General features: G+C 41.2%; 1 protein-coding gene across 7 annotated transcripts in view; it reads left to right on the forward strand.

The window, feature by feature from the left end:
• The window catches only part of LOC134226671 (myb-like protein Q), a 571,978-nt gene that overhangs the window by 283,358 nt on the left and 264,983 nt on the right, over positions 1 to 23,637 (forward strand). For 3 of the 7 annotated variants that reach the window (XM_062707594.1, XM_062707592.1, XM_062707595.1), the window contains one exon: positions 2,030 to 2,957. The exons of the other annotated variants lie outside the window; for them this stretch is intronic. In XM_062707594.1, coding sequence (XP_062563578.1) covers positions 2,937 to 2,957 — 21 coding nt within the window. In that variant the 5' untranslated portion in view covers positions 2,030 to 2,936. Of the gene's footprint in view, positions 1 to 2,029; positions 2,958 to 23,637 lie in introns of those variants that run through there. 7 annotated transcript variants of the gene reach the window in all.

Raw genomic sequence — 23,637 nt, forward strand, 5'->3', positions numbered from 1 at the left:
CTGGTCCGTTGTCGAGCGGCCGTCAACGAAGCCGGCTTGATAACTTCCCACGAACTCGTTCACTAATGGTGACAGACGACGGAAGATGATCTGGGATATCACTTTGTAGGCGGCATTAAGGATGGTGATCGCTCGGAAGTTCTCACACTCCAGTTTGTCGCCTTTCTTGTAGATGGGGCATATAACCCCTTCCTTCCACTCCTCCGGTAGCTGTTCGGTTTCCCAGATTCTGACTATCAGTTTGTGCAGGCAAGTGGCCAGCTTTTCCGGGCCCATCTTGATGAGCTCAGCTCCGATACCATCCTTACCAGCTGCTTTATTGGTCTTTAGCTGTTGAATGGCATCCTTAACTTCCCTCAAGGTGGGGGCTGGTTGGCTTCCATCATCCGCTGAACTGACGAAGTCAACTCCTCCGCTGCCTTGACTTTCACTGCCTGTCCTCTCCGCGCCATTCAGATGTTCCTCGTAGTGCTGCTTCCACCTTTCGATCACCACACGCTCGTCCGTCAAGATGCTCCCATCCTTATCCCGGCACATTTCGGCTCGCGGCACGAAGCCTTTGCGGGATGCGTTGAGCTTCTGATAGAACTTGCGTGTATCTTGAGAACGGCACAGCTGTTCCATCTCCTCGCACTCCGCTTCTTCCAGGCGGTGTTTCTTCTCCTGAAAAAGGCGGGTCTGCTGTCTTCGCTTCCGTCTATAACGTTCCACGTTCTGCCGGGTATCTTGCTGCAGCGCGACCGCCCGCGCTGCGTCCTTCTCCTCCAGAATCTGTCTGCACTCTTCGTCGAACCAATCGTTCCGTCGACTTCGACCAGGGCTTGCAGGGCCTGACACCAAACCCCCTAAATTTCCGGAGGACCATTCCTCCTTATTTCCGGTGGACCATGGTGCACCAGTTTCACTTAGAGTCCCTCGCTAGCACTCGGACGATGATCAGCCGCCCCTAAATTGCAGAATAGACACTGTTGTGAGCCGATCCTGACATGGAGAACAGACGCTCAATAAGATTTGCACCTCCGGAGAGGAGCAAACCCCCCTTCCCTGTCGGCATACGACCATAGTTCCCGCCGTGGTTGGTTACCCGATCTTCCGTAAGGTTGCTCGTATCCCGGCCAGCACCGCAGGGAGGTAGGGATAGGAGTTGCTGGGTAAGAGGCTAAGGACCGCGAGATGGGGTCTATTTTATTCCTTCAGGTACGCGCAGTACCAATGGTACGCTTTACCCAGCATTTGCCGTGCCTCGATAATAACGTGCCTTCGTTAATTAGAAACTTTGAAGTCCCATTTAATTTGAATTAGACGAACCTTGGGTTGTTTTATTTTTCGACCTGTCGATAGTTTATTTGATTGTTTAATCGCCGCACTCTGTATCGATTTCAGTTCAAGTTTGATGGTTTTCATATCCTAGGTTTTCATCAGAATTCATGAAAGCACAGTATTTTTTGTTCGGGACTCCAAAACTGAGAGTATTATTTAAAAAATCAAAATTCAAATTGTAGAACAAGTAATAAAATATGCCCTCGACTCTGTAATGCATAACAGCATAATGAGACTTTCAAATGAATAAGTGGTTAAAAAACGATTGCCCATAGCCTCTGTCATATGTTTTAGGATATAATATTTTTAGAATCAATTAATATTTGAAAGCCCGACGTTTATAAAAGCAATTTTACAAAACTATAGTACCCCTATAGTGGAATATTGAGGTAGGTCGTTTACCGTAGCTATCGTTCACAAATTCAAAATATTCACATGAGTGACTGTTAAGATAGGATATGCATAAATTAGCGAATTATCAAGCTCTAGCGGACACGCAACAGTAGTACAACAGAAGGTCAACATCGTGCTCAGACTTTGAGTTCATGTCGAATAAGCATTTTTATAAGTCTGGCTACAATCATACCCGTTTACAATTCAAGCCGTCCAATTGCAGCTCCCTCGCAGAAAATAGTCACGCACTGCCCTGGTGACCGAAAAACTTGATCGAATAAGAAAAACAAAAATAATACCCTACATTCCATTTCAGTACTACAGCTTCGGAGACGGGAGCAAGAAGGCAAGTTCGCGGATCGTAAGATACTCCGCGGAATATGGCACATAGATCCGAACGCGATCGAAGGAAGAAGCATAAGCAGTGTTAATCGTGTATGACATCGAAACGAAGTGAAGAAAATAGTTGAAGGCGATAATTTCGCCAACTCTATTCATCAGATTCAGTTAGAGTCGGATCGTGTGAGTGCCACATATCGGTCGTTCATCTGATCCGCACCGAGTCCGAGTGTGTGTCATTTGAAATTGAAAGTGGATCAAACAACACGACGAGAGGCGAAGTGAGCAAGCAAAAAGTCATCATCACCTAGAAACTGAAGCCAGTAGCCAAGTTCCAGTGGCCGAGTGCCGGAAAAGTGACACAATCGAATTATCTCATTTCTTCGCTCGTCGCGTGGCTTGCGATTCCACGATTCCTCCGCTGCGCCATTGTTGACCGTGGCGCCATTTTCTACGGAGTCGTGCGTATTATTTTTTTTGGTTTGTTGGATAAATTGTATAATCGATTGGCGCGCGAGTGAGTAGTCAGCCGGAAAGAAGCCGCCACGCTACGGATGCCATTTGACTTGCAAATCTGGCACTTCGGCGGCACAAATTAATATTTTGGAATCCGGAGGAAATTCAAATCAAAACATTAAAAGTTTGACAGCATACGAGACGGAGTAAAGGTGACACGTCTGACCACCGATCGGGGTCATATCCAGGCAGAGCACATTTTAAGGTGAAACATGAAACTGATGAACGGACGCGTCGTAGATAGAGACAAACCGGTGTTCTGATTTGGGAGTGCGGTTCAGTGACGAAAAAGTGTGCGCAAAATCTTCAGCGAGTCTGCATGCAGTGGGAGGAGGTCCGTGCAGACATCTTAACGAGCTTGTGCGCCCATGGGCTACGGAAGCAAAAAGGTGAGTGACAATATTATTACTTATTATTGAATATATTTTGTGTACACGAATTACTAAGCCACATAACCTAGAACTTTATAGATTTGTAAAAAAAGGGGTTCAAGTATTGAAGTAGAAGAAAAAGGTTAAAGTATCCCCTACAAATGATTGTGGAAAATGGAATAGAATGTGGAAAGTCCCTAAGACTTATCACCTTTTTCATTGCAAGAAAACAGTTATCAACACCAGGAAGTGGATTAATTTTGGCTCTTATAAAAATTTGATTTTATCATACAAAAAATGGATTACCTATAATTAAATAAGCTTTCAAAGATGTTATCACAATCACGCACGCTGCTCGGGTTCGTCTCTTATGTTCAAATTGAACTCACCAATCAACAGCTTGGCCTGCCCCCATCGATATTCAAACGTTGTTGTTCACTTCCAGTATAAAAAGGCAATCAATTTATAAACGTCTCAATTGCATGGTAACCACTTGATCGTCCGCATAAAATTTTTATGATGGCTAAACCTGAACAAACATTAATTCATTTCGGATCTGATTCGGTTTGCACATCCCTTTCGCTGAATGCCTTCGTTTTGGTGGTATAAATTTCACTTTCATGTGCGAGCAAAAACAACTGCGCCTAACAATGCAACACTTTTCAAATAACAATAAACAAGCTGCACAATTTGAACGAACCCGGACGATGATAGCCATCAATCAATCAGTTTGTGGTGTTTTTTTTCCTTTTCTTCCTCCATATTTTTTCTGGTCATTATTTATAGTACGCGTCATCGCGTCAAATGGTCTGCGCCCGTGGATGGTGGTAGCTCTGGTTGGAAGCTAATAACGCTGGAGGTCTGCCGTTCGTCCTACACACTTAGTGGAAGGTGGCAAAGGAGGATGGTAAAAAATGCACGTTTGAATTCATAACCAAGCTTGGCCTTATAAAAAAAGAAATATATAGAATGAAATATTTCAATAGCAAGTAGAAATTTATTATCAAAAAAATAAAAATGAAAAAGACTTTTCACACATTTGAATTTTGATCGTAGAATGGGTTTTAATTCGAAACGACAATTTAGTTAATGAGAAATGATACTTGAAAAGTATACAGCGGCAGCTTGGGGCCCTCCTTAGCAGTGCGGTAAGATCCGCGGGTACAAAGCAAGATCATGCTGAGGGTGGCTGGGTTCGATTCCCGTTGCCGGTCTAGGCAATTTTCGGATTGGAAATTGTCTCGACTTCCCTGGGCATAAAAGTATCATCGTGCTAGCCTCATGATATACGAATGCTTAGAAACCTCGCAGTTAATAACTGTGGAAGTGCTTAATGAACACTAAGCTGCGAGGCGGCTCTGTCCCCAGTGTGGGGATGTAATGCCAATAAGAAGAAGAAGAATAACAGCGGCAGCTACAAGCCCTTCTATATATGCATAGTTGTCCCATGTAAGATTTTGTGGATTTTGACTTTTTATCATAGAGTAGTCTATTTTGCTATATACTTTTCGAAAACTCTTACAGATATTGAATTTTTCGGAAAATCATTAAAAACAACAAGTCTGTTTGTCCCAATGCATAATTCTCTCGTAGTAATTGATTTCATCATTATGGCAGATTCTGTTATTTTATGGAGTAACGCTTATTGGAATAGTATTTTCTGCTTAGATCTTCCGAACTTAGCCTGTTCCAGTGGTTAGTGGTGGCAATATTTAAAAAAAAATCATTTCCATCGACATAATCACTTCAACCACGTGGACAGCTCACTTCCATAGACAAAGCATGGAAAGACATAATGTCATCGCAGTAGTCATTTACGAAATCATGCACTGAGCAGGACTAAGATGCGTAGAAACCACCAAACAAGTGCTGTTTTACTCGGCTTAACTCTCCCGCCAAACTGTTTTCATGATTTTTTTTATTCCTTCCTGTATTTGGTAAGCACTTTGTGTTTCTTAACCACTACTGTGTCGAGATCTACTGTGGTATTCTGCTGTACAGAATCCACACAGAATCTATTAGATTTTTATTATTCATTCTTGTTGTCGCTGCCAGCCCATCTCATCGTGAGTCCATTGTGTCCGTTTGGTCATGTCGTGTATCCAATGATCGTTGCATTGTTCGGTTGCAATTTGTCCAGTTAACGTTGGAGGAATGCCTCCGAGAAGAACAAGTTGTCAGTCGTCATCAGGCAACCATGACGGTGAGGTGCGTACCCCAAAACGCCACCGTATGGGCTGCGGATCCGGCGAATGACGAGGGTTTGTGGGGGAACTGGGAATCGAACCCATGACCATCTGCTTGTAAGGCAAACGTGTAGCCAACTATGCTACAGGATCCCCCAAAACCTATTTTCATGATCATGGTCGCAAATTTTATTCGTCGGGGAAAACTTAGAATGATTTTAATTAAATTGAGTTTAAAAAATGTTCATGTGATGTAATATTCCTAAATTTCCGAACGGTTAGACGTCAGCCATGAAAATTAATGTTCAACTTCATATGTCATTTTTTCAATAGCTTTAGTGGTGGAAAAAGTCATTGTGATTTTTTTATTTTTCATACAAAGTAGTCATGTTTGAGGGAAGTATTCAATAATGGGTCAAATGATTTCGCTGTAATTTCCACAAGTTTGGATATATAGTCAATTTTTGAAATAGCTGTGAATCAGTCTTCTCATTCACACATTTAAAAGTTACAGGGATTGTACAAGATTTACCATTCGTTCTGCAAAAATCGTGAAAACTATGAGGTGTAAAACAAACGTATCTTCTGAATTATAAAAAGTATTGAATTATCAGGAAACATGTTCCATTTTGCCGAAATGTTTCTCAGGTGACAAAGTGAAGTGCGAAGTAAGTGGTGGAAAGCACGACTTGACGTTTCTCTCCTCTCACTTCACATAAGAAATTTATTAAGCTCGCTGATAAGAATAATATGTAAGAAGTCGGAAGGGACAAATGAGTAAAAGGAGAATGATGAGAAGTGTGAAAATAGAAGTGAGAAATGAGTAATGAGAGATAGAATAAGCGAAGTTAGAAACTGAGAAATAAGAAATGTGACGTGAGTAGTGAGAAATAAGAAGTGAGACATAAGATATAACAAACAAGAAGTTAGGAATGAGATATAAGAGTGAAAAGCATAAAATGAGAGTAGGCAGGGAGAAGTAAGTAGTGAATGATGAGAAGGGAAAAATTAAAATTTCAAAATGAGAAGTAAGAAATGAGAAGATAGAAGCGCGAAATAGAGTTGGAAGTAAAAAATGAGGAAAGAGGTGCGAGCATTCAGTCAGAAGTGAGAAGTAAACAATAAGAAGAATTGTAAATGTAAAATAAAATGGTTAAATCCGTTCTGCATTCATCCTTCTTCTTTTTATTTTTCTTCTTATCTTTCTTTTCCCTTCTTCCTGTTTATTTTTTTCTTCTTTCTTCTTTATTTATTTGTTTTCTATTTCGTTCTATCTTCGGTCTCACTTCTCAATTCCTTCTTATTTGCTAATTTATTATCTCTCATTCATCACCTCTCGCTTCTTATTTTTTTTAAACTATTTTGTTTATTTGACAGGCTCAGGCGTGTATGACACTTAACGGAGCCGAGACTCTTTATGATATTTACAAACTATATCATTATCATCAATGTTAGTAAGTGGTGAGGGACATAGACCAAGATACTCGTGGCGACTCAAGATTGCGTAAATTCAGGACGGAAGAGGTTGGGATTTAGGTTTAAGGAAATTGGGGTCGTGGGATCAAACCCCACCGAAGGGGCGATTACCCTCCAATACCTTTTCCGAACTAAATCTATCACATGTTGTACATATGCATAATCAAGTTTCAGACATAGTAATTAATTACAGCTGTTTATCCGGGTATATGACGTCATTAACGGTATGGCGTAGCGTCGTGCTCGAGCTGTGGTTCGTCAGGGAACATCTTCCGGATGGCCAGCGCTTCATGGTACACGGAACATAAGACAGAGGCAAGAAAAAAACTGAGAAAGAAAAAAAAAGTTATAAACTTTAATGTCAGACGAGCAAAGAAAGGCATAGATAGCCTCAAGGATGTTAACGATCATTCAGTAATTTGCGTTCGATCATTTAGTAGTTTGTCAATAACACATTCCAGAAGCTGAATTTCAAAATATGTTGTATGGTGGACTTCTAGTGCAAAGTTTTTTCTACAACTCTGCCTAATGGTTCGTTGTTTGAATTCCACTTATAACGAAGGTATAGCAATAGTTTCAGTAACTTAGACTAAATGATAACAAAATTCCAATCATTTAGTTTAAGTTACAGCAACTAGCGCTCTTACTCCGTTATTAGTTGAATTCTAATAACGAACCATTAAACAAAGTTGTAGAAAAACCTTCACACTAGAAGTCCACCATACAACATATTTTGAAATTCAGCTTCTGGAATGTCTTACTGAAAAACTACTAAATAATCGAACGCAAATTACTGAATGATCGTTAACATCCTTGGATAGCCTGCATATACGCCACATCGCGATTCCCCAAAACACCTCTTACTTCCCCGTAGAATTGTTTACCTCGGGCCACAAGGGTATCCAATAGTTACTCTTTGGAGGCGTCATTTTCCGAGCAATACCAAATTACGACATCGTTTGTCATAGTAGCCGGCTCCATCAACAGGTTTATTCTGTAGAGATGTGCGTTTAGTGAATAGTAATTAGACATAAGCCTCGACATCGTGCGAATGAAGTCTGTGTCAAAAGGTCGAAGGTCAGAAGGTCGAAGGTCAGAAGGTCGAAGGTGAAAACGTCAAAGGACAAAAGGTCGAAAGGACAAAAGGTCGAACGGACAAAAGGTCGAAAGGACAAAAGATCGAAAATACAAAAGGTCGCAAGGACAAAAGGTCATAAACATTCAAATAGAAAAGATCAAAGATCATAATAACTTCACTTTCCTGTGCGCCCACCGGATCTGTGTCAAAAGGTCGAAGGTCAGAAGGTCGAAGGTGAAAAGGTCAAAGGACAAAAGGTCGAAAGGACAAAAGGTTGAACGGACAAAAGGTCGAAAGGACAAAAGGTCAAAAATACAAAAGGTCGAAAGGACAAAAGAACGAAAGGTCGAAGGTGAAAAGGTTGAAGGACAAAATGTCGAAAGGACAAAAGGTCGAAGGGACAAAAGGTCGAAAGGACGAATGGTCGAAAGGACGAATGGTCGAATGTCAAAAAGTCGAAGGACAAAAGGTCGAAAGAACAAAAGGTCAGAGGAAAAGAAGGCCGAAAGAAAAGAAGGTCGAAAAAATGACAAAAGCTGAAGGAAAAGAAGGTTGAAAAAATAATTGGTCGAAAGGACGAAAGATAGAAGAGACAAAAAGTCGCCAAAACAATTCGAATAGACAGATATTGAAGGTTTCGTTCCAATAATCATAGGCTGTTCTTATGAGATAATTCAAACGCCCAAATTTTTGTTTTCCCTCAAAATCATTGTTTTGCTTTCTTTTGCTTTCGTAAATTTCACCTCTTCAGAATTTTGTTTTTCTACCTAAGCAGCACAAATCACGCCAACTAGGATACTATAACTTAAATGTAATAGAATTCAGTTGTATATAAGTTACGGAAACCTTTATATCACAAGTGTGCTGGTCGAGTAGTTTAGAATCAATTTTTAACTAGATTTGAACAAGCATTGAACTTTATATTATTGATCGACATTGAAAACTTTTTGAAAGCTGAACAATTTAAAATTATAAAAAATATCAAAGTACCCTGTATAAAGGTGCTGTTGAGCGTTAGAGGGTAACTAGCTGCCTTCATAAAATGAAAGAATAATAAGGGTCCGTTCGCAAATTACGTGAAGCATATTTGGGCAATTCAATATTCCTCCCTGCTTTACAGCGTAACGGTTTCTAAAAATAAAAATAAATTTTCAAGCACATAAAAATAAAATTATTATCATTAGAAGATGGTATATTAAGCCAAAAATTTCATATTTCGAATGATCATTTTGATGAAAATGATTGAAGAACTAGTTTCAGAAATTAAAATTTATGTAAATAAAGCCTAGCAACACTTTGACAAAGATATTGATTTGAACAACATACCTGTGAAAAATTCCCTATGTTTGAACAAAGGGAAAATTGTGGATTGAAATATTAGCAAGTGAAAATTTCAATATAAATAAACGAAACTCAAAAGAAAGCCCTATTATTAAGAGAAGGAAAAATTCAACAATAAAATATAATCAGGTAAAATACAAATAAATACAAACATGCGAAACGCGAAAGAACAGTATATGTCTTAAAGAGGGAAAAATTCAACAATGAAAATCAGGTTAAACACATTTAAATTTAAATATACGAAACTCGAAAGAAAAGACTTTGACTAAAAGAAGGAAAAATTCTACAATGAAATCAGATGCAGCCCAAATAAACATAAATATGCAGAAGAATGGTTGGTTAACATTCGACGTTTTGCCTTTTTTTTTTGTTTTTGTTCGGACATTTGTCCTACAACCGTTCTTTCGAGCTACCATCCTTACGGCCTTTTGTCATTCGACCTTTTGACTCATTTTTTTGTTTCTACCTTTTTTGCTTTCGACATTTTGGCCCTTCGACCTTTTGACTATTTTTGTTGTTTCAACCTTTTGTCCCTTCGACTTTTTGTCCTTTCGACCTTTTGACATTCGACATTTCGTACGTCGACCTTTTGACCAGGCATTAAAAGCGTGAGTGAAGCGGACGAGCATTGATCTAATTCAATCATAGCATCCTATGCTAGTGAGTGAACAGCCTTGCTCAGATGGATACCAAACAACGATTATGAGCGATCGTTGCTGCGTAAACAACGAGCAACAGAGTTCGCCAAGCCAAACTTGGTATGGTATCCAGGGAAGCTACGACTAGAGCATTTGTGTTACGCTTGCTCTACTAGAATAAAACCAAAACACATCTGGTGTACTGCTTTATTCTTTCTGCTCTCAAGTTGCTGGGATGGAGAAGAGAAAGTATCAAAGCCTCTCATGCAGTGTATCAGAGTTCCATTCACATAGCGGACTTAATTTTCCTAATGTCTGAAAAGATGTTTCCAACAGCGTGTGGCAACATTGTTAGGTAACCAAGTGATTTGCCTCGCTCAGTTGTCTCCCATTGGTGAGCGATGAAGATCTTTAATCATTGAATCAACGAACGCAAAATTTCAACGATCTAGAAAACATCAGCGATTAGGCAGCATTAGAGCATCAAGTTGGCCTGAACTTAGCCGATTTTTACTCATGATCTGATTTTTTTCAATGCCTGCTTTTGACCTTCTACAGTTTGTCCTACAACCGTTCTTTAGACCTTTTGACTCAATTTTTTTTTGTTTCGACCTTTTGTCCTTTCGACCTTTTGACCTTCAACCTTTTGTTCTTCGATCTTTTGACCTTCGACCTTCTGTCCTGCAACCCCGCAGGCAAGATGGCGGCCATTACCGCTCGCGGAAAACAGGATAGTCGAGGTTATTTTTAATGTCGTCGAGCACGACTCTAACGTAGCAGCAAACAAACAGTTTGCTTCATCGGCAAAAAACAATGTCACGATGTCGCGTACATTTTTTTTGGTGCATGAAATTTGACTAGATAAAATGTAAATATTCGCATAATCAGAGTGTTTTAACGTACATTTCCCAACACTGCTCCGAACGTCATTACCCCGAATGTCATGACCTCGAATGGGACAACACCCCGAATGATCCACTATCCCGAATCAATAGAAGTTTGTTTATAATTTATGTGAATAATTATTAGGTACTTGTTTTACGACTTATTCAATAGCAGGGGGACTCCAGTCAAATAAATTACACAATTTTTACGATAATTTTTATCGTGAATCCGTACTTATTTTTGAAGCCGTCAGCCCTTTACAAGTTTCACCGCGTTGGACTGGCGATTTGTTCCATCAAACTAGAACTGTTTGAAAACAATACAGAACGAATAGATCTCGTTCCATAAAATCCCGTTTAACATGATGTGCTACCTTTGCAGACTGGTAAAGCTGAGGAGAGAATTTCGCAACACGTTCTCATAATCAATGCAGGAAGATGGAGAAAATTTCAGCCAACGTTGTCTGGACTTGACACGGCTTGCGAGAATGTATTTCAACAAAATAAAGGCGTGGGAAAGTTGCTTTTGAAGTTTGCGGACAAGAAGGACATGGTGACAGGACCCTAGAATGAGAGGATCTCTTCTGCTCGTCGAATATGCTTGTTCCTCCCGTAGCAAGGAACAGGCATAGTTTCGTTATACCTTACAAACATTATACCTTACAAGGTGTTATCGCTTCTGTTCGCCTTATACCGGGCAAATGGGTTCATTAAACGAAGGCATTATTAACTTTGTTCGTCTTATATTGGGCAAATGCGTTCATTTAAAGAAAGCATCATCTCGTATGTTTGCCTTAAATCAGGCAAATGCGTTTAATTAAAGAAGGCATTATTAAATATGTTCGCCTCATATCGGAAAAATGCAAATCATTTAAACAAAGCATTCGCATCTCTGTTCGCCTTAAACCGAGCAAACGCATACATTTAAAGAAGGCTCCATCTCGTATGTTTGCCTTAAACCATTGTTTTATCCGGTCAAATGACATATTCTACCAAACAACTTTCGGCCTTATTGGCCAAATGGCCCTCCTCCGTTCAAAAAAATCTATTTAAACGGAAAATTTGTTTGGAAATTCCAAAGTAAATTCTTCGGAATTTCCAAACGAAATTCTTCAGAGTTTTTTTTCGTTAATAGAAACATCGCCTGGAAGAACCAGAGTGCAAGGAGATAGATCAGAAAAACGCGCAGGCAGTGAGGGTCAAGACAGTGGAACAGTGACTATGCCAGTTCAGCGTGCAATGAGAACCAACCGATCAAGAACAACAAAGCAGCATTAGCTTTTGCCACCCTGATGTGGGTTCTGGCTCAAAATCTTTATTGCTGACTCCAGGGCCATAGAATGAATATCCTGAAGATTTAAGGTGAATTGACCCCCTAGGAGGATCGACAGCATCGGAGAGAGCACGTGGTGCCAAAATCCACCTTTATTTTTCTGATAGCTTTAACAACAACACACCAACGACGTTCTTAGTAACAGTGGAACATGTGATATGCATTTAATATCATTTGGTGAGGACCAGATATGTTATGTTTGGGTGTATCTATCCTGAATGGCCCGAATGGCCACAGCACAGTTGTTTATCCGCTTCATGCCATCCTCCCCAATTACTATAGGAATATGAGCTTAGGATTGCCGATCAACCCAGTGCCTATGCTGAGTGGTGGTGTGGTGACGCATGTAAGTAATAAAACAAGTGCAGTTTGAGACAAAAAAAAACTAAGTACTTTCGCTTTCGACCAGGTTCGAATTGTTGTCGACTTTTTGCTGTGTTGCTGTGTCCTACAGAACAAGCCATCATCATTTTTGTCTGTGCAACAATTGAACGTGAAATGTGCGGAATGTGTGTGCCCGTGGAAATGCACGCGTCATTAAACTTGAACATTCCGCACTTTATGGTCGTTGGTTTTGGATGGTGATCTAATTTTAAGTACCACACACATTGTGATGTTTCTGCAACTAAATTTGATGTATGTTCAATTGGCATGCCTTGAATTTGAATTGCTGAAGATGGTACGTGGACTAATGTCAGTCGTGTAATTGAAATATTTCTCATTATTTCATGTCTGAACCTTGTCCCCGTGTTCAGTGTTATCGTTGTCCTTGCTGTTATACTGAAGAAGATATTTTAATGTTAAATGCATTACAACATGCATGTATCTCAAGCCATTTAAATTATAAATTTCAATTTATAAAGAAACTAATAAGTTATTTTAATTTAGATATTTAATTGAGTTTGTTATAAAAACTGCGTTTTTATTTGATCTACTCTTTGTGTAACTTTGTTTATTAAAATATGAAAATGAAACAGAATTGAAAAAAAAACTTTTGAATATTTTTATTACTTAACCATAAATAATTCGTTTTCTAAATCACCCTATACTAAAAAACTTATATAAGTGGTAACTGCTGTCATCGATGGGGAGAATACAAACCAGACACAAGCTCATGTGAGCGTTTTGACTTGGGTCGTGCAGTGACCTTTTAAACAGCGGATAGGTGATGAACCTCCCATATAGCAGGGGTTCTTGAGTATTTCACGAACTCGGTTCCACAAAGCATTGCGAGATCAATGTCCATGAGTACCATTACCTTTGGTTCACAGCATTGACGTGAAGCTCAACTTATTTCAACTTAATGATGAACTTAACATTAATATTTTTTATCACCCTAATAAAGTACTCGTAAAAAACTAATTTTACCTATATTTTGTAAAGTTTCGTATTTAAAAGAACGTTTTAAAAATGTACTTGTTTGTCTTGAGGGCAGCAGGGACTATGTCCAAGGGCTTGACGATCCCTCCCCAGGCCATCTGCGAGTTGTGGGGCTTGCCTAGGATGTGGTGGGGTTTGACAGTGGGCCCTGTTAAACCTCTATAAAAGCTGCATGTATCCGCAAGTAGGCCTCACCAAAGCGACCGTGTGCCGCTCAAAGTGCACAAGCCCAAGTCCTGGTGTTAGGTGGGACGCTAAACAGCCCTGACACGACGGCCCTCCGACGAGACAGGAGGTTTGCGCTGGCCCAATAAGCCGCCTAGAAAACCAATCATTACGAACAATATAAGAGATAATGCGACTCGATATAATCGGCAAAGACCTAGGCGACGAATACAGGATCACGATTGGAAGCTTGGAACATGGAATTGCAAGTCGCTAGGATTCGCAGGTTGCGACAGGATGATCTACGATGAATTACATCCCCGCAACTTCGACGTCGTGGCGCTGCAGGAGATTTGCTGGACAGGACAGAAAGTGTGGAAAAGCGGGCATCGAGCGACTACCTTCTACCAAAGCTGTGGCACCACCAACGAGCTGGGAACCGGCTTCATAGTGCTGGGTAAGATGCGCCAACGCGTGATTGGGTGGCAGCCAATCAACGCAAGGATGTGCAAGCTGAGGATTAAAGGCCGTTTCTTCAACTATAGCATCATCAACGTGCACTGCCCCCACGAAGGGAGACCCGACGACGAGAAAGAAGCGTTCTACGCACAGCTGGAGCAGACATACGATGGATGCCCACTGCGGGACGTTAAAATCGTCATCGGTGACATGAACGCACAGGTAGGAAGGAGGAAATGTATAGACCGGTCATCGGACCGGATAGTCTGCACACCGTATCGAATGACAACGGCCAACGATGCATAAACTTCGCAGCCTCCCGCGGAATGGTAGTCCGAAGCACCTTCTTTCCCCGCAAAAATATCCACAAGGCCACATGGAGACCACCTAACCAAGAAACGGAAAACCAAATCGACCACGTTCTAATCGACGGTAAATTCTTCTCCGACATCACGAACGTCCGCACTTACCGCAGTGCGAATATTGAATCCGACCACTACCTCGTTGCAGTATGCCTGCGCTCAAAACTCTCGACGGTGTACAACACGCGTCGAAGTCGGACGCCGCGGCTTAACATTGGGCGGCTACAAGATGGTAGACTAGCCCAAGAATACGCGCAACAGCTGGAAGTGGCACTTCCAACGGAAGAGCAGCTAGGCGCAGCGTCTCTTGAAGATGGCTGGAGAGATATTCGATCCGCCATTGGTAGCACCGCAACCGCTGCACTTGGCACGGTGCCCCCGGATCAGAAGAAACGACTGGTATGACGGCGAATGTGAGCAGTTAGTGGAAGAGAAGAATGCAGCATGGGCGAGATTGCTGCAACACCGCACGAGGGCGAACGAGGCACGATATAAACAGGCGCGGAACAGACAAAACTCGATTTTCCGGAGGAAAAAGCGCCAGCAGGAAGATCGAGACCGTGAAGAAACGGAGCAACTGTACCGCGCTAATAACACACGAAAGTTCTATGAGAAGTTAAACCGTTCACGTAAGGGCCACGTGCCACAGCCTGATATGTGTAAGGACATAAACGGGAAACTTCTTACGAACGAGCGTGAGGTGATCCGAAGGTGGCGGCAGCACTACGAAGAATACCTGAATGGCGATGTGGCAGACGAAGATGGCGGTATGGTGATGGACCTGGGAGAACGCGCGCAGGACATAATTCTACCGGCTCCGGATCTCCAGGAAATCCAGGAGGAGATTGGCCGGCTGAAGAACAACAAAGCCCCTGGGGTTGACCAACTACCAGGAGAGCTATTTAAACACGGTGGTGTGGCACTGGCTAGAGCGCTGCACTGGGTCATTACCAAGATTTGGGAGGAGGAAGTTTTGCCGCAGGAGTGGATGGAAGGTGTCGTGTGTCCCATCTACAAAAGGGCGATAAGCTGGATTGTAGCAACTACCGCGCAATCACATTGCTGAACGCCGCCTACAAGGTACTCTCCCAAATTTTATGCCGTCGACTAGCACCAACTGCAAGGGAGTTCGTGGGGCAGTACCAGGCGGGTTTTATGGGCGAACGCTCCACCACGGACCAGGTGTTCGCCATTCGCCAAGTACTGCAGAAATGCCGCGAATACAACGTGCCCACACATCATCTATTCATCGACTTCAAAGCCGCATATGATACAATCGATCGGGACCAGCTATGGCAGCTAATGCACGAACACGGTTTTCCGGATAAACTGATACGGTTGATCAAAGCGAAGATGGATCGGGTGATGTGCGTAGTTCGAGTTTCAGGGGCATTCTCGAGTCCCTTCGAAACCCGCAGAGGGTTACGGCAAGGTGATGGTCTTTCGTGTTTGCTATTCAACATCGCTTTGGAAGGGGTAATACGAAGAGCAGGGATTGACACGAGTGGTACGATTTTCAATAAGTCCGTCCAGCTATTTGGTTTCGCCGACGACATAGATATTATGGCACGTAACTTTGAGAAGATGGAGGAAGCCTACATCAGACTGAAGAGGGAAGTTAAGCGGATCGGACTAGTCATCAACACGTCGAAGACGAAGTACATGATAGGAAGAGGTTCAAGAGAAGACAATGTGAGCCACCCACCGCGAGTTTGCATCGGTGGTGACGAAATCGAGGTGGTAGAAGAATTTGTGTACTTGGGCTCACTGGTGACTGCCGAAAATGACACCAGCAGAGAAATTCGGAGACGCATAGTGGCTGGAAATCGTACGTACTTTGGACTCCGCAAGACGCTCCGATCGAATAGAGTTCGCCGCCGTACCAAACTGACAATCTACAAAACGCTAATTAGACCGGTAGTCCTCTACGGACACGAGACCTGGACGATGCTCGTGGAGGACCAACGCGCACTTGGAGTTTTCGAAAGGAAAGTGCTGCGTACCATCTATGGTGGGGTGCAGATGGCGGACGGTACGTGGAGGAGGCGAATGAACCACGAATTGCATCAGCTGTTGGGAGAACCATCCATCGTTCACACCGCGAAAATCGGACGACTGCGATGGGCCGGGCACGTAGCCAGAATGTCGGACAGTAACCCGGTGAAAATGGTTCTCGACAACGATCCGACGGGCACAAGAAGGCGAGGTGCGCAGCGGGCAAGGTGGATCGATCAGGTGGAAGATGACTTGCGGACCCTCCGTAGACTGCGTGGTTGGCGACGTGTAGCCATGGACCGAGCCGAATGGAGAAGACTCTTATATACCGCACAGGCCACTTCGGCCTTAGTCTGATTAAATAAATAAATAATTGTTTGTCTTTGACAATCGATTTCATCATATTGTGTGTAACCAAATTAAAAAAAAAACATGTAATAATATTTGTCTGCATTGCCGTGCATTGCTGCTTTTTCGTTGCCATTCCCACTGTACTGGCGGGGGCGCATTTGACCAAAAAAGTTATAAGAAAATTATTTTGAGCTTTTTAGTGGAATGTTTTCACCTGTCATAAGACGAGTTTATACAATCCCATTGAATTCCACCACTTAATGGTATCTTGACAGATACGTATTTCGACCTCAAAAGTAAGTCGTAAGTAAGTAAGTCGTAAGTCGAGTCAAGTACGAGACACTGAAGACGGCCTTACTTTTGAGGTCGAAATACGTATCTGTCAAGATACAATTAAGTGGTGGAATTCAATGGGATTGTATAAACTCGTCTTATGACAGGCAAAAAAGTTATTTGTTCATCAAACAACATCGTCGTGATTACGGAGACGCCCGAGCAGCAGACTAGGTAAGCCCTCCTCGACAGAGTTCCTCCATCGATGTCACCGTGGTAAGTTAGTTCATTCTTCCAATTTTAAAGTGGGAGTTGATCCCCGACTTGTGTAGAAGGAAACAGAGAAAAACGCTTCCGAATTCCGATCAATTTCCCTGATATACAGTATTCTATGGATTATTAGGCGAAAAGCTGAAAAACAATCTGTCCTCAAATAAAACTGTGCGTGTGATAACCCCCAATGGCTGGCAATGATATGCCTGCTGCATTTCTGTCAAATTTGGTCCAAGAGTCAGACAGTGTTAGCTTTACTGTTGCTCCATTGATCCATTAATATGTTTGGTATTTCATGACCAGTCCGAACTCACCTTTAGTTAGAATACGACTCTCTATATGCTACCATTATCAAATGGGTCACTCACTTTCTAAATAATCTCCATCCTTGGCAGCTGCTTGCTGAAGCCTTGATCTGGCCCGATCACATTTCTATCAACTCCCTTTACTTATTTCTTTTTTTGGGCTTCGTCGCCACGAACACCTGGGTCTGCCTCTTTCCTAATCAGTGGTCAACTCACCTTCAATGATAAAACGAAGACCATTGCATTGACGGAGCCATAGATTCGGGAGAATATTGCATGAACCTTCTCTGGTGGTGGTCCGAAGTTCGGACTCCGAACAAGAATCGACTTATTTCCTATAATGCGCTTTTCCTACCTCTAAAAGTAGTGAAACCAAAGTGAGAAAATTATCTCGCTTAACTTTTCAAAAGGACCTAAGTAACATTTTTTTCATGAATTAATTTGAATAGCGCAATCAACAGAACAACATGAAAGCTATTGATTGCAGTATTCAAATTAAATCATGAAAAAAATGTTACTTAGGTCCTTTTGAAAAGTTAAGCGAGATTTCACTTCAATGCTACTAACGCCACTCAATGATTTGCCGCAGAAACGCAATAGGGGAATAGGCCATTTTCTGCCGTCGCCAACGATTATGTTTTGCTCTTTGATGAAAATTTGGCTCGGCTGTACCTTCCTTTGAACGGAATGGTAGTAGGTACTGAAAACGATTTATTGCCAATTTTCCAATATTTCCAATCTTTAACAGCAACAAAACCAAAATCTGAATCTCAAGAGAAAATTGCATTCCATTGCTACTGACGCCAACGTCAGTCACTCGATGACTTACCGCTGAGACGCTACGGACGCCATCATTGAGAATAAATTTTTATCTTCACAACTGATGTCGCGGGACCGCAACCAACGCCATTTTTGCAATCAACTCTTTCTTTTCATAATATGTTGGTTGGAAAAATTATTTTCTTTTCACAATCCACCTTTCTGTTCACTAACAGAATAGCAACTGGAGTTGTTGTAACGGTAGTACCGGTACCGAAAATCCGGCAAATACCGTCGATTTACAGTATCAGAAATACCGGCAATGAACAACAAAGAGAACCGGTATTTTTGGCACTGAAAATACAATGCAATATTTGTAATTTTGAGTAAAATTGTTGTTGATAATAAAAGCTTAAAAAAGAAAACTCAATGATCAATTTTGAAAATGACTTTTCTGTTTTTGTAAACAAAGATTTAAAAGACTTTCGCGCAAACCAACACCATCAACAGGTGGCAGAAGCCTTAACCATTTTTTCAAGGTCTCATAAACGACAAAATGCGTTTAATGAATTATTGGCAGTGGCTGATTTTCTACTCGCCGCTACCACATCCAGGCGCTATAGTATATGCGTAAAATAGCCAGCAGGAGGAGCCAGAAATTTGTATGGCGATAGACATCTAATGTGGGTTATCTCAAAATTAGGAACTTTTCATGCAAAACTATTTGGTACCGGTTATGTGGAAAGGTGTCCGCTACTACGCCTACCAAATATTTTTTCGATGAAGGTGCTTAATGTTGAGAAATCGAACCTTAGATGCTTTTCGCCATACTGATTTCAAAAAGTTAACTCCTAGTGTGCCGCTGTAAGCACGCTTTAAGCAGGCGATTCATTGTCTTTCTCAATGAATTATTGGCAGTGGCTGATTTTCTACTCGCCACTTCCACATTCAGGCGCTATCTTATATGCGCAAATAGCCAGCATGAGTTAACCGCCAGAAATTTGTATGGCGAAAGACATCTAACGCGGGTTTTCTCAAAATTAGGAACTATTCATGAAAAACTATTTGGTACCGGTTATGTAGGAAGGTGTACGCTACTACGCCTACCAAATATTTTTTCGATGAAGGGGCTTAATTTTGAGAAATCGAACCTTAGATGCCTTTCGCCATACTGATTTCAGAAAGTTAACTCCTAGTGTACCGCTGTAATTACGCTCAAAGCAGGCAATTCATTGAAAAGATTACGTTTACAAAAGTTTTAGATTTCAACACCAAAACAAACTCAATGCCAATGAATCGACTGCTTTGAGCGTGCTTACAGCGGCACACTAGGAGTTAACTTCCTGAAATCAGTATGGCGAAAGGCATCTAAGGTTCGATTTCTCAAAATTAAGCACTTTAATCGAAAAAATATTTGGTAGGCGTAGTAGCGGACACCATCCCTCATAACCGATACCAAATATTTTTCATGAAAAGTTCTAATTTTGAGAAACCAGCGTTAGATGTCTTTCGCCATACAAATTTCTGGCGGTTAACTCTTGCTGGCTATTTTGTGCATATACTATAGCGCCTGGATGTGGCTGCGGCAGTAGAAAATCAGCCACTATAATAATTCATTAGCTTGAGCTTGCTTGATTGACTGCTCGTAGTTGCTACTCCATTATGACCAGATCAGCTGTTCTTGCACAGGGAACCAACAGATGTTTGCTTGGGACTAGCACACATCTTCAATGTACAAGTACTTGTGAACTCACTTGTTAGGTCATACTGGCGCCTGTCACGTCAGAATGCAAGTCAATGTAGGGAAGGGATAGGAAATGATGATGCAATCACTCGCCCACTGCAAGCCGAATATACCTCTGCACTTGCCACGAGTTCATGCGGAATTTGTTGGAATTTCTGGGTTAGGTTGGAGAGGCAGAGGTCCGTCTTGGTTAACGAGCATAGGCGTAACTAGAGTCTCGGTCTAGGGGGGACCATGGCACCAGCTGGTGGGATGTAATTTTCAAAGGCGATTTAAAGCACTGTGCGGATGGATTGCAATAGAAATTGTTTGACTAAGTTTATCGCTCATTCGTCCTAGATCTAACATAAAAAAATCAACTTGTCTTCTCCATGTTACTAAATGTGGATAAGTGTGTAATCTCAAGAATCTTCTTCGAATTATCTATAAATGAAATTCGATATGAGTATATTTCTGAAACTTTTCAAACATTTCCATGATTACTTAATGCATAAAGATCTCGATTTTTTTGAAACTTGACCTTTTTGAAACTCTTTAGATGTGGAATAAATTTTACGAAATTTTGTCATAATCAATATAAGTATTCATGCAATTCCAAAATGTATGCTATGTGCTGAAATAGTTAAGTACCGATGAACACAAATTTGGAATCCTAAAGTGTTTTTAATGAGTCATAAATTCCATTAGGTATAAAATTATGAGTCATAAATCAAATTCCAGAATAACATAGAGTTTTTGTAGTTACTGACGTTAGGAAGAGGCTTTATTATGGTTTTCTGAATAGGTGAGAGATTTCTCTGCAAAAATCAAAGAGACTTGAGAAGCAACCAAATCGATCTGAATTGTGCTGCAAAAGAAATGTTTTCTGATACGAACTGGTTTCTAAATCCAATTTTTTTTTATCCTAAAAAACGAATTCTAACTAAAGCAGGCACAATAGAGTTTTCAGATGATCCTTATGAAATCACCAAAAAATTAAATGGAACAAGATCTTTTGAGGATTATAAAAATATTTCTTAATTGCAATCTCTGTTGTGAGTGCGAAGGTTGCATAAGTCTTGTCCTAATACTTTCAATGGAATGCGTTGTTGATTTTTCTGTCATTGTAATAAAGATCTTAAGTTTTATAATTTTATATCTTTCTGTGCCAGAATTATATAGCGAGAGCAAAAAGCTTTATAGGAATATGATCAACTGTTTTGCGGCATACCTTACGATTGATTCGAAGATTTTCGAAAGAATGGTCGTTCGAAATTTCATTGACCGGATTTGTGTACATGTGCTCATTTTGATGTAGTTGCTTCAGTCTTTTTTGAAGCGGATGGTAGTTTAATAGAACAGAAATATGTATATCTTAATACAATTATGTTTTTATGTTTCTGCGACCAGGATACTAGTCAAACAAATGCAGAACAAAATTATTATTTTAAGCTAGCAACTGAATTAGATTCGGCATTGATTTTAGCTTAAAAATCGAGAAAATGTTCCCGGGGGTCCAACTTAAATATTTCGATGCTTTGCTGAACAAATGGTCATAGATGTGATAACGCACCAAAAATATGTTTATAGAATTCATAATCAAAATTAAGAAATATGTAGGAAATATGTAAATGAAATAAAAACTGACTAAGTTGGAATTACTTTTCAAAATTTTCTGGTGGGGGCCACAAGTAGGTCTGGAGGGGGCCGCCCCCCCTTATTTATGCCAATGTTAACGAGCTGCCAATGTGATAGATAGGAGAAGGTAACTAATGGAATTTCTAATTGGATGTAGGAAACGAGCTCTATAGTTCATTTCCAATTCTAGCAGATTACTATTAGAATACTCAAGTTGAAGGTATAGGAATAGTAATGGAAACGGTATGGAAGTCCATTTCCAGTTCTAGCGATTGCTATAACATGAGAAATAAAGAGAAAGATACAAAGTAGGAGAATGGAACGGACCTGGGATTGAACCCACGACCTCCTGCGTATGAGGCAGAAGCAGTAGCCATATGATTACCAAGCCCGCTTCATTTTAGACGAAAATTTTAAATTATCGTAAAAACGAAGCTATCTAAGAATAGCGAAGAAAATCCAGAAAACATCCAAAATAATAAATGGCTGGACCCATGACGAAGTCAGGAAAAGGGTTTTGTTCTCTAACAGACGTTGTATGTCGAGCGGAGATATAATTAATTCATTATTCATTTATTTAGCTTACACCTAAACAGATAACACTGAATCAACAATTTGACGCCACAATACACGGTTCGAGGCCGCATCTCTCCATCCTCGAATGCGCCAAACGCTTGCTAAGTCATTCTGTACCTGGTCAGTCTACCCTCGCTTTCTGCGCAGTCTTGTATCTTATCTGCTGGATCGGAAGCGTACACCATCTCTGCAGAATTGCTGTCTGGCATTCTTGCAACAATTCCTGTCCATCGTGCCCTTCCGGCTTCAGCTACCTTTTGGATCCTGGATTCGCCATAGCGCGGGGCGAGCTCGTGGTGCATCCTTTGCTGCCACGCACCGTCTTCTTGCAAACCGCCAACGATGGTCCTAAGCACCCGTCTCTCGAATACTCCGAGTGCTTGCAAGTCCTCCTCGAGCATGGTCCATGTTTCATGTCCGTAGAGAACTACCGGTCTTATTAGCGTTTTGTGCATTTGACACATTTGGTGCGGGTGTGAATCTTTTTTGACCGCAGTTTCTTCTGCATCTTGTAGTAGGCCCGACTTACGCAGATGATGCGCCCCACGGCTTATTTCACGACTAATGCTATTATCAGCTGTTAACAAGGACCCATGGTAGACGAATTCATCGACCACCTCGAAGGTATCCCCGTCTATCGTAACACTGCTTCCCAGGCGGTCCCTGTCACGCTCGGTTCCCCCAAGCCGCCTTCCGTTCCCACAAGCATGTACTTTGTCTTCGGTGCATTCACTTCCAGTCCAGCTTTTGTTGCTTCACGTTTCAGGCGGGTGTACAGTTCTGTCACCTTTGCAAATGTCCGGCTAACAATGTCCATGTTACCCTTGAAACAAATAAATTGACTGGATGTATTGGAAATCTTACCCTGGCTGTTACGCCCGGCTCTACGCATGACACCTTCTAGCGCAATATTGAACAATAGAATTGATACACAATTGTTAAATATAGTTCAAATTCTGACATCAATAAAAAAGAACTCTCGTGTTTTCAAGGGCACCCCATTCAAAACGGAAGCCAAGCACAACTGTCATTTTATTTGTTATTCCAGTTTTCAGTTCCAGGCCATAAGTTGAATAATTTCGATGTCTGGGCTAGTTTACCGATTTTTACAGAATTTGACCAAATTAAATGTTTCAATAGTGACCACCTTCAATCCATTGTTTTCAATAGTTCGGCAGAATCCATTCGATCGATCCAAAATAGCTTGGAAGACAGCTCCTGAAGTTCCTGATCACTTTTCATTACAATAATCATTTCGGTTCTATAATGTAAGACCAACAAAGGAACAGCATTTACATGACTTTTAAATTCTCCAAAAGCAAGTTCAGCAATATCGCTTCATGGTTTGTCGAGCACTGCAATGCGATTCAATTTTATGGAATCTGATTGTTTCCTGCAGCAACTTGATTATTTTTGACTGATCAAGCGAAGTAAATGGTCAATATGTATAACATCACAGCCCTTTTTTCGTCATTACAAAAAAATATGTGTGCTACTCGATGC

This window comes from Armigeres subalbatus, chromosome 3 (genome assembly GCF_024139115.2).
Source record: "Armigeres subalbatus isolate Guangzhou_Male chromosome 3, GZ_Asu_2, whole genome shotgun sequence".
NCBI lineage: Eukaryota > Metazoa > Arthropoda > Insecta > Diptera > Culicidae > Armigeres > Armigeres subalbatus.